The 12,158-nt window shown below is 42.0% G+C and overlaps 1 protein-coding gene across 1 annotated transcript in view; it reads right to left on the reverse strand.

The window, feature by feature from the left end:
- The window catches only part of LOC137563528 (ADP-sugar pyrophosphatase-like), a 30,669-nt gene that overhangs the window by 11,259 nt on the left and 7,252 nt on the right, over positions 1 to 12,158 (reverse strand). Inside the window, exons 3-6 of the mRNA XM_068276105.1 lie at positions 8,328 to 8,395; positions 6,567 to 6,619; positions 5,664 to 5,771; positions 1,963 to 2,058 (exon numbers count right to left, since the gene is read on the reverse strand). Coding sequence (XP_068132206.1) covers positions 1,963 to 2,058; positions 5,664 to 5,771; positions 6,567 to 6,619; positions 8,328 to 8,395 — 325 coding nt within the window. The remainder of the gene's footprint in view (positions 1 to 1,962; positions 2,059 to 5,663; positions 5,772 to 6,566; positions 6,620 to 8,327; positions 8,396 to 12,158) is intronic.

Consider the following 12,158-nt stretch of genomic DNA (forward strand, 5'->3'; position numbering starts at 1 on the left):
GGGGAAGTTAGATACGTTTCTCGTTAGAGGGAAACCTCTGGATCCTGCAGAGGCTCTCCACGTCCTCCCCCCTGGATGCCGGAACCCTCTGGAAGTTCCTGGATGTGCTCCCATCTGTGAAAGAGAGCAGCTGCACTGTGCAGGACAGCGCGCGCCTGCACAGTAGTGGCTTGTGTTCGGCAGACAAAACAAAGCCCCAGTAACTCCGTGAGATTGTGTATCAAACTTTTGCTTTGTTTAAGCCACAAGCACCCTTTCAAAGAAGTGTAAGGCCTTGTGAAAACGGGTGGTCGGTTCTGTTGGCACAATGGCATCGGTACAAAGCTGCGGTGACAGAATCTGGGAGGAGAGTCATTCTTAAAGAGACTCATAAAAAAAAAAAGTTCCCCTGGGGGGGGGGGGGGTACTCACCTCGGTAGGGGTAAGCCTCAGTGTCCCAATGAGGCTTCCCCCTCCCCTGTAGCTGCAGGCAATCCAGCGCTGGCTCCCCCGAAGTGTCCCAGAATCCTCCCTCGACAAGCCTGACAAGGCTTGCTATATTTACCTTCCTGGGCTCCAGCGGGGCCGCTGTTGCAGCTCTCAGCACAGAGATAGGCGACAATAGCTGATCTCCGTCGGGTCTGCACCTGCGCAGTAGAGCGGCCCGACAGCGATCGGCTATTTCCGCCTGTCTCCGAGCAGAGAGCCGATACTGCGCCTGCGCTGGAGCTGGGAAGGTAAATATTTACATCCCCATTGTTTGGAGGGCCAGAGCGAGACTGCCGTGGGACACAGGACGGGGGGAAGCCTCGATAGGATCCGGAGGCTTCCTCCTACCGAGGTGAGTACCCCCAGGGGAACTTTTTGTCGTTACAGGTTTTCTTTAATACAGCTTGTAGCTAAGGATTCAAAAGTTTTGATATTTAAAAGTTCAGATATTTAAAAGGACAGACAACAAAACTGTAAGTTCATGCTGTGTTGTAATATGTAACAGTACACATATTCATTTTTATTCATTGTAAACTTTTAATGGTTTTTTTTATCACATTTAATTTCTTATTTTCAAAGCTGCATTTGTTCACGGAGGATCGTTCTGACGACAGTTTGCCGGTGTGTACAGTCTCAACGGATCATTTAAAAACAGCCTTATCAGCCTGATGACAGACTGTACACACCGGTAAACTGTCGTCAGAACGGCTGACGACTGGTAGCTTGTTACAGTCCGATGTGTGTACGAACCTTCACTGTTTACAGGTTTGATTTAATGGGAGAAAGATAAAACAAAAAAAGTTTACATATAAATGTAATGCCTGGTACACACTATGCAATTTCTGGTCAGATAGACAGTTGAATAGATCATTTTCAACTGGTCCAATCTGATTTCTGATCATTTTTTCAGATCGATTTTACGATAATTTCTATACAAAAATAATTGGACCTGTTGGAGATTATCTATAATGCTGGGTACACACTAGATTTTCTGGTCGATTTACCGTCAGATCGATTATTTCCAACATGTTCAATTTGCTTTCCGATCAATTTCCGAGCATTTTTCGATCGATTTCCTATCTAAGTGAATGGAAATCTATCGGAAAATGCTCAGAAATCGATCGGAAAGCAAATCGGACATGTTGGAAATAATCGATCTGACTGTAAATCGACTAGAAAATCTCATAGTGTGTACCCAGCATTACACTCTCTATCAGATGGGAAATTGCATGTTGTGTACCAGGCATCAAGGTGTGTACATACAATTATCATTGCCCGGAGGGAACAGAAGTTAATCCCCCTGGCAAAAATTTAGGGCTGAATACTGTACAGACACAGTTGCTAGCTGTATAAATTATTTGCATTAAGTTGTACTTGAAGAGTTGTCAGTTAACACCTCAGCCTAATGTTGTCCACCCTTCCGCATTTAAAATATGCTTTATGTATGTTTAAATATACCCAAAGATAAGTCCTGAAAAGCAAAATTTTACGCACCAGGAGAGGACTCAATAACTTCCCCTATGTATCCAGTTTCTTCCTCCAATTCTCGGAGTGCCGCTTGTTCTGCAGTCTCATTTTCATCAATAAGACCTGACAGGAGATGAAAATAAGATGGTAAAAAGATGCCATGTGAGATTACATGCAGTCTCCTTCAGTCCATTGTTTTTTTGCATTTCTTGTTAACAGGACATAAAATGAAAACAACAAAACCAACATGCAGAATTGCCTCTATGATGAAGAGAATTGAATGGCAACTTCAATATATTCATACACTAGCAAATTAGTACCCTTATAATATGGGTGGCTGAAGGATGGGAATAATAGGTTTGTGTACAGAAATTATATAACTAGGGGGGAATTAGTACTGAGTAGTAAAGTCAGATAACAGCAGAAAATACAGTGTGTGGCTGTAGAGTAAGTGGTAGAGCGCACAAAAATGTGTGGATTAATGCAAAATGTGGCGTTTATATACAGAGTGTAAAATTAAGGACAGGTTTTCAGTAGCGCCGGCTGCCCATCTCCAAGACAGACTCCAGCCCTCGTACACCGTGATTACACATCAGAATCCCTGTAGCTGTGCCATGCACAGTAATAAGGATTCAGACACGTTGCCCAGAACTCTGAAGCAATGCTTCCAAATTTTTCATGCACACAAATTCAGAAGCAGCCTATTGATTTCCATAGACTGAGATTCCGGATCCATATTTGTGTGCGTGACATCAGGTACTATCAGCCCTAGTGGAAACGGACCCTAAATGTATGAAACAGTAGAAGAAAATGTGGATAAGATGTGTGTAGACACTTACGGTATTTATATTTGGAAACAAATCTATGTACCTACCTCTGATGTTCAAATATATATACAGGATCTTCTCAAAAAATTAGCATATTGTGATAAAGTTAATTATTTTCTGTAATGTACTGATAAACTTTAGACTTCCATATATTTTAGATTCATTACACACAACTGAAGTAGTTCAAAGCCTTTTATTGTTATAATATTGATCATTTTGGCATACAGCTCATGAAAACCCAAAATTCCTATCTCAAAAAATTAGCATATCACGAAAAGGTTCTCTAAACAAGCTATTAACCTAAACACCTGCAAAAGATTCCTGAGGCTTTTAAAACTCCCAGCCTGGTTCATTAATCAAAACCGCAATCATGGATAAGACTGCCGACCTGACTGCTGTCCAGAAGGCCATCATTGACACCCTCAAGCAAGAGGGTTAGACACAGAAAGAAATTTCTGAACGAATAGGCTGTTCCCAGAGTGCTGTATCAAGGCACCTCTGTGGGAAGGAAAAAGTGTGTCAGAAAACGCTGCACAACGAGAAGAGGTGACCGGACCCTGGGGAAGATTGTAGAGATGGACCGATTCCAGCCCTTGGGGGACCTGTGGAAGCAGTGGACTGAGTCTGGAGTAGAAACATCCAGAGCCACCATGTACAGGAAATGGGCTACAGGTGCCGCATTCCCCAGGTCAAGCCACTTTTGAACCAGAAACAGCGGCAGAAGCACCTGACCTGTACTTGACACTGGACTTCAGGCATTTTGGCATTTCCCTCTCCCCAGTCTTCCTCCAGACTCTGGCACCTTGATTTCCGAATGATGTGCAAATCTTGCTTTCATCCGAAAAAAGTGCTTTGGACCACTGAGCAACAGTCCAGTGCTGCTTCTCTGTAGCCCAGGTCAGGCACTTCTGCCGCTGTTTCTGGTTCAAAAGTGGCTTGACCTGGGGAATGTGGCACCTGTAGCCCATTTCCTGCACACACCTGTACACGGTGGCTCTGGATGTTTATACTCCAGACTCAGTCCACTGCTTCCGCAGGTCCCCCAAGGTCTGGAATCGGTCCTTCTCCACAATCTTCCTCAGGGTCCGGTCACCTCTTCTTGTTGTGCAGCGTTTTCTGCCACACTTTTTCCTTCCCACAGACTTCCCACTGAGGTGCCTTGATACAGCACTCTGGGAACAGCCTATTCGTTCAGAAATTTCTTTCTGTGTCTTACCCTCTTGCTTGAGGGTGTCAATGATGGCCTTCTGGACAGCAGTCAGGTAGGCAGCCTTACCCATGATTGCGGTTTTGATTAATGAACCAGGCTGGGAGTTTTAAAAGCCTCAGAAATCTTTTGCAGGTGTTTAGAGTTAATTACTGTATTTTTCGGACTATAAGACGCTCCGGACCATAAGACCATAGGTTTAGAGGACAAAAACCAAGGAAAATATATATATATATACACTAACCTTGGTGTGTATGGTGCAGGAGCATCTTGTGGAGCTTCCCATCTCACCCCCAGCTGTCTCTGTAATTTCCCAGTTACAGTAATTCCCCTTCCTCAGTTACAGTAATCCCCTAAATGAGGAAAAAAACTGGAGATGTGTATTGCAATAGAACTGCAACACTCCAGTGGCCTGCAATTAGGACTACAGACTATGAAGGTCCACTGCAGGAGCAAAAAGCTGTCAGGGTAAGAACAGGACAGCACATAAAAGCAAGCAAAGCAGTCAGTGCCTGGCTAGCACAAATCATCAATCACAGTGTTCTAGATTGTTACTCACAACTGTTGCTGTGAGGTCTTCACCTGCCCACCTGATGCCTTTCAGCCACCAGGCAGGGCTATTAAGAGGAGGGCCCCCAGCTGGTGTCTGTTCAAAGCTATCTAGGAGGACTAGGGCAGAAGGAAGGTCCATTAGGCAACTGCGGTATGGGACCAAATGCAAGCTCCTCACATCGCATGAGGATGCCACTTGCAGCAGCCACAAGGCAGACATGCTATTCCCTCAGCCATGCAGCTCTGCCATTCACTTCCTGATATGTCTTTCCTGTGAGATCTGTCTTCAGCTAGAATAACTTTAACATGTTTTAATTGACTGCCCAGGTAAAAATCAGATATCCTAGTTGAAGGAAGAGAGGGAGCTGGAGGGTTAACTTACTAGCACGTGTGCACAAGGAAGACTGATCTCTGTCAGCAGGGAGAAGATGTTAAGCACAGGTTTATTGTCTGCCTACTATAAATCTGACATGTCAAGTGAAAGGAGGGAGAGAGCGCTGTCACTAATATAGCAGCGTGCATAGCAAAAAGGCTGTGAGGTCCGTCTTGCGGGGAGAAGATCCAGCTGCTTTAGTCTGCCCGTTGCCTAACATAAATCTGTCATGTCGGGTGAAGGGTGATCGAGAGATAAGAGGCGAGTGAAGAAACCTGCGTGGCCAGTGAAAAAGCATAGATTCATAGCAGAGAGGCTGTGTGAGCTCATAAGCAAGTAAAAGAACTAGCAGCTTTTCGTTCTCTGTCCGCTGCCTATCCAAAGCTGACATGCAGCGTGATTGGACAGAGGGATCTGAACGGCAAGTGCAGCAGCGTGTGTGCATAACATAACACACTGTTGCTTGCAAGCTGCTACACTCGCCGTTCAGATCCCTCTGTCCAATCACGCTGCATGTCAGCTTTTTCTACATGAAAATGTAGAAAAAGGTCTAAACAGTGCAAATAAGAAGGCAAAGTAGTGGTTTACCAAGAAAGGAGGGGGGGGGGGGATTTTGAGTGGTGTATGTCTGAGGAAGTATAGCACACATACATGACTACTTACCACCACTTAGTCTATCATATGACACAGGGTACAACTGAAACTTCCCTGAAATTATTGCTCTTTTCTGAAACTGAAGTAGTAAATTGGGCTACAAAGCAACACTGACCTGCGGGGAATTCTAGGCAGAAACAGCCTAAAGGAGGTCGAAACTGTTTGATCAGCACCATGCATTCATAATGGAGGGTCCTCTGCAGTACTGGAATGATTCCTACACCTATTTAATGACAAAAGAGTAAACATACAAGCTATGGCATATTATTCATCTCAAACATTAAAGAGACACTGAAGCGAAAAAAAAATGATGATATTATGATTTGTATGTGTAGCACAGCTAAGAAATAAAACATTAAGATCAGAAACATCAGTAATTGTTTCCAGTACAGGAAGAGTTGAGAAACTCCAGTTATCTCTATGCAAACAAGCCATTAAGCTCTCCGACTAAGTTATGCCGGGAATACACGATGTGTTTTTGCGTTCGTTTTTGCCGTCGTTTTCGCTTTAGATAGATTCTACTCTCGATTCACTGCTCGATTCCCCTCTCGATTCCTTATCTTTTCTTATCAATTACATTCACTTGAATGAGGAGAATCGAAACGAAAGTAGAATCGACCAGATCCGACAGGTTGGAATTTATCTATCAAACCCATCTATCTAAAGTAAAAACTTAACGTGTATTCCCAGCATTAGTCGTGGAGAGGGCTGTTATCTGACTTTTATTATCTCAACTGTTCCTGGACTATTTACTTTTCCTCTGCTAGAGGAGAGGTCATTACTTCACAGACTGCTCTGAAAGACTCATTTTGAATGCTGAGTGTTGTGTAATCTGCACATATTATAGAATGATGCAATGTTAGAAAAAACACTATATACCTGAAAATAAAAGTATGAGAATATTTTCTTTGCTGCTAATCTTCTAGTAATTATTCATAGTACACAACCAATTCACTATATCATTTTTTTTTTTTCGCTTCAGTGTCTCTTTAACAAACTATGATAGAAAAATACTTACCATCCACAGCATTTCCTTCTCTTCTGGTCGTACGTTTTACAGTTTCCCACGTTCTGAAGAAGACACCAACAACTTAAACATTTCTCTGTTTCCACCAATTACAGTTTGAAAATAAACCGTGCCACTGTAGAAAAAGTCTTCATATTTTATTAATCTATTTATCTCTTATTTTAAATTATGTTGCTGGTACAATGTATGGTGAAGATATTTTATATTTAAATAAAGGTATTTTTTTTCTTTAATGTGTACTGTACATTTTTCTCCTGATACTGTATTAATAATGAAAGGTCCTTAACCCCTTGCTGCCCACAGTGCTACCCCCCCTAAAGACCAGGCCGTTATTTGTAGTACTGGGCTGTGCAGGCTTTTCAGCCTCCTGCACAGCCCAGGATTTCTTTCCCCGTACGTTTACAAGCAGCTGCTAGCTGCGATCGGCGGCTAACATGCTATTCAAGGAACTCCGTTCCATGAAGCAGCAGGGAACGATCGTGCATGCGCATGGCCATTCCCTGGGAAACTGCAGCCCCAGGACTTGACTCCAATTGGCGTAAGGCGGTCCTGGGGCTGCCGCCACGTTCACACCCATTGGCGTGAGGCGGTCTTTAAGTAGTTAATTATCAAACCACCACAACTGTCACCATTTAACATGTAAAATAAACAAGTAAACATGTAGGGCTATTCAGTCATAGGTATTTGGTAATATACAAACTTGTGCGGTTTGGCTGAAATTTTCCCAAGTTTTGAAAATGACATTTATATTCAGTTACAGTATTATACAATGAAAGCTCATCCTTTGATCTTCACCATTACTCTCACTTCACATTATTGTGTGTTTCTAATGTGCTTATTAAGAGAATTTGTACTTCTATAATCCAGTAATTTAGAACAACACAATGAAAACTGTGGAGGTGCTACAAACAGGTAGCCAGAATCCATATACTTTATCTCTCACCTGTCCTGTTCCAGCAGCGATCGTGGTTCCCTCCATGCACTACCACTGTCAGCCTCACTGTGATGAATGGACCACGTCCTGGCTTGATGACGTCATGAAGCTGGGACCAGGTCTATTCAGCATAGTGAGACTGACAGCAGTAATGCATGGAGGGGACCACGATCACCCTGGAACAGGACAGGTGAGAGATACTTATTTTATTTATTGTATTTATAAAGCGCCAACATATTACGCAGCGAGTATTGATCCTGGCTGCCCAATCAATCAATGGGGGGAGGGGTTGTATTTTAGAGGATCGGGCAGGGGGTGGGGGGAATCCAACCCCACAGAGGGGATCCCTAATTAGTGTAGTTGGGGGGGTTAAAGAGCACAGGCATGTTAGAACGCACGCTGTGCTCATTAAAAGCCACAGACTTATATTCACATACGGTAGTTGAGTTTTCAGAGGGGTTCTGCAACAACATGAATATACTGTGGCTGGGTAATAGTAGATCTAAACTCAGAACTTCCTCTCTGCTCTAAAATATTAGGCACAGTATGAAAACATTTATGGGAAAAAAAATCTTCATAATTTCTGGAAATCCTGTTTGGATCTGCGTTATGGAATCCTAATATTCTTAACTATTTATTCACATAAATGTTACTGTCATGGACAGTTCAGTTCTGTCATGTTTGACACTCTCTGTTACTGACCCGGTGTCAGTGCTCTTCCATGTATGCCTGTACAGCTGGCAAAACTATGGAAAATGTCAATTATACAGAGGGCAATGCATTACCATGGAGATGGGACATAGAACTTTAACACCAACCTGGTTCTCCCTTCATGGTCCACATATGTAGTTTCCTCAAGCTGTACCCATTTTCCTTTCACAAGTGTCTAAAATGAAAATATACATATCCCTTATAGTGGCTTTCTCAACAGAGGAAGTATAACCAATAAAAAGTTATCCATTTAGGGTGAGCATTAACTTTGTCCGACACAATGCCCCAGTGTAAAAGTAGCCTAAAGGTGCCAACTAATGATACAATCTTCATTGTACAATCTTATTTCTTCTATGTATTATTAGGGACTACCTAAACGTCAATCAAAAGTATATTCACTCAGTCTACCTTTCAATTACATAGATTTGGTAAGACTGTACAATCAAGATCATATCATTAGTGGGCACCTTAATGGTCTGATTTTTTTTTATGACTATTTGTATGCTTGATCAAATAATTCAGAGATCATGGAAACAGCGAAGATAATGGGCCTAATCAATCGCATGATCCATTAAAGGGACTCCGAGCAGTGCAGAAACTATGGAAAGATGCATATCATTTTAAAGCTCTCTTTCTCCTCTTTCCAATGATATATAAACTGCCGCCCTACGCCTTTTAGTTCGCGGCCGCGATTTCGATCGCAAACATAGAGAAACCTAAAAGGCATAGGGCCGAGGTTTAGGTGTCGCCAGAAAGAGGAGAAAGAGAGCTTTTAAATGATATCCATCTTTCCATAGTTACATTGTATTACACAGGGCGACTTTTTCTACTGAATGGAGCTGCTGACTTTGAGAAAAAGTCGCCCTGTGTAATACAATATAACTATGGAAAGATGGATATCATTTTAAAGCTCTCTTTCTCCTCTTTCTGGCGACACCTAAACCGCGGCCCTACGCCTTTTAGGTTTCTCTATGTTCGCGATCGAAATTGCGGCCGCGGCAATTTCAATCGCGAAAATAGGGAGAACTAAAAGGCGTAGGGCGGCAGTTTATATATCATTGGAAAGAGGAGAAAGAGAGCTTTAAAATGATATGCATCTTTCCATAATTTCTGCACTGCTCGGTGTCCCTTTAACCACTTTACCACTGAGAGGTTTTACCCCTTGAACACCAGAGCAATTTTCACCTTTCAGCGCTCCATCCATTCATTCGTCTATAACTTTATTATTACTTATCGCAATGAAATGAACTATAGCTTGTTTTTTTCGCCACCAATTAGGCTTTCTTTAGGTGGGACATTATGCCAAGAATTATTTTATTCTAAATTTGTTTTAATGGGAAAATAGGAAAAAATGTGGGAAAAAATATTTTTCAGTTTTCGGCCATTATAGTTTTTAAATAATGCATGCTACTGTAATTAAAACCCATGAAATGTATTTGCCCTTTTGTCCCGGTTATAAAACAGTTTAAATTATGTCCCTATCACAATGTTTGGCGCCAATATTTTATTTGGAAATAAAGGTGCATTTTTTTCAGTTTTGCGTCCATCCCTAATTACAAGCCCGTAGTTTATAAAGTAACAGTGTTATACCCTCTTGACATAAATATTTAAAAAGTTCAGTCCCTAAGGTAACTATTTATGTTTTTTTTGTATTGTATTTTTTTTTTTAAAATTACAAAAAAAATAAAATTGGGGAGTGTGGGAGGTAATTAGTTAATTTATTGGTTAAACAATGTATTTGTATGTGTAAAATGCTTTAGGGTGTAGTTTACTACTTGGACACAAGATGACCACAGTGAGTGTTTACATGCGACCTGTAGCAGTATGAAGCTGGGAGAATCACAATGATCGCGCTGTTTCTAATAGAAGCAGCGGATCATTGCGGGGGCTTAGATCAACGAACGGGAATGGATTTTACCGTTCATTGATCTCCGGGCGAGTGGGCGGCGGCGTGCATGAGCGGCGGGAGCACGCGCACGAGCGGCGGGAGCACGGAAGGTTCGTACCGCCGGAGGTAAAGTGGTTAAAGGACTGGTCAATCAGCATGGATCTTTTACATACATACTGTACGATCAAAACTGATTTTGATATTGTGAATAGTTTGGATGAACAGTTAATGCTGTGGATTGATGAAAAGTAATCTTTTCATTTTATCTGAATGATCTAATTCACTAAAAAACAAAAACAAACCATGCATTTCTAGTGGGCACGCATAGTTACAAAGCAAACCTATTCAGTAGTTATGGTCACTACCAGCTGGCAATTAAGCAGCAACATTAGTATTTATGGGGGGCAATGGGAAGCCTCCTCGTGGCGCCCCTGGATAGTGCTATGTAGCATGAACTAATTCCCGCAGGGCGATTGTTTTGCGGTTTTTGACCCTGCATATTTAGGCATGCGAAAGCAAATGCATATTTGCATGAGCAATGTCTCGTGATTAGCCAATAGGCCAAATTTGCAAAGCCAGATTTGTCAGGTTCACTTGGTTGATGCACACATTTCCTTTCTGGTGTAATTAACATTAGTATTAATGTCTGGTACACACTATGCAATTTCCCATCAGATAGATGGGTCAAATCGATGATTTCCGACAGGTCCGATCTGATTTACGATAGTTTCCTGATCAATTTTCTGATCACTTCTATAAAACTCAACGATCGGAAATCAGATCGGAACTGTCAGAAATAGTCTATCTGACTGGAAATTGAATGGTGTATACAAGGCATAAGGTGATTAAATCCTCCAGATAGCAAACATGTGAGATGAAGGATATTCCCGTGCCCCAGGTCAGTCATTCAATTTTGTTTGCAAATCAAACAGGATGATAAATTCAGCCACAAAGTGACCAAATCTGCACATAGTAATCCTTTCACAACAGGATTTATGATCCTGAAATTTTGTGTCCAACGTGCAAGCCTCTGCCTGCATTTCTGGAGTTTCCAATGGGATATAATAGGGACACATTTAAAAGCCAAATCTGAAGGGGGTGGAAGAGAAGTTTCCACAGAAATCTCTTAAAGGCCAACTGAAGCAAGAGGGATATGAAAGCAGAAAAATGTATTTCCTTTTAAGTAATACCAGTTGCCTGGCAGCCCTGCTGAACCTCAGCCTCTAATACTTTCAGCCATAGACCCTGGACAGGCATATGCAGATCAGGTGTTTGACATTATTGTCAGATCTGACAGGTTTAGCTGCATGCTTGTTTCTGGTGTGTGATTCAGACACTACTGCAGCCAAATAGACCAACAGCCGCCAGGCAACTGATATTGTTTAGAAGGAGATAAATATGGCAGACTCCATACACTACACGCTTCAGTTGTCCTTTAATGTGGGCCTATGGTTGTCTTGCTTAATTGCCTTTGTTGGCAAATAAACTGGCTATTTATAGGTAAATATATGAAACCTTAGATAAAAGCCATGTCCTTTCCTTATAAAAGTGGTTTTACTCCATGGCTCCTGCCTCTGGAGGTGGTGGAGCTGAACAGCTAAGCTGGTGCCACACCTCACATATAACAGCACTTCCTGTCTGCCCCCTTTGATGACACCAATCCTACCCTTCCTATTCATGATCAGGCAGCGTGTTGGGAGTATTCTATGCTTGGAAGTCTCTGAGGATACTGCTGCAATCTTTGTACAATGACTTGGCATTAATAATCATGGAGGAGTGGTCAGAGGAATATTTTAGCAATGAGCTCTATAGAATCACAGTGCCAGGAGATGGCCGCTCTATCAAAAGAGGACATCAAAGGCCCGGTCAGCATTGTGATCGCCACAGAGATGGTGAGTATGGTTTTGTTCCTCCACAAGGAAATTGCTCTGCCTAGACAACTGACATGAGACAATGTAAGAATGGATGTGGTGTCACCAAAACACCAAGTCATTTTTACTTGATCAGATTGATATTTTACTGAATAAAATATACATTTAAAATAGATATT

This window comes from Hyperolius riggenbachi, chromosome 3 (genome assembly GCF_040937935.1).
Source record: "Hyperolius riggenbachi isolate aHypRig1 chromosome 3, aHypRig1.pri, whole genome shotgun sequence".
In the NCBI taxonomy this organism is placed as follows: domain Eukaryota; kingdom Metazoa; phylum Chordata; class Amphibia; order Anura; family Hyperoliidae; genus Hyperolius; species Hyperolius riggenbachi.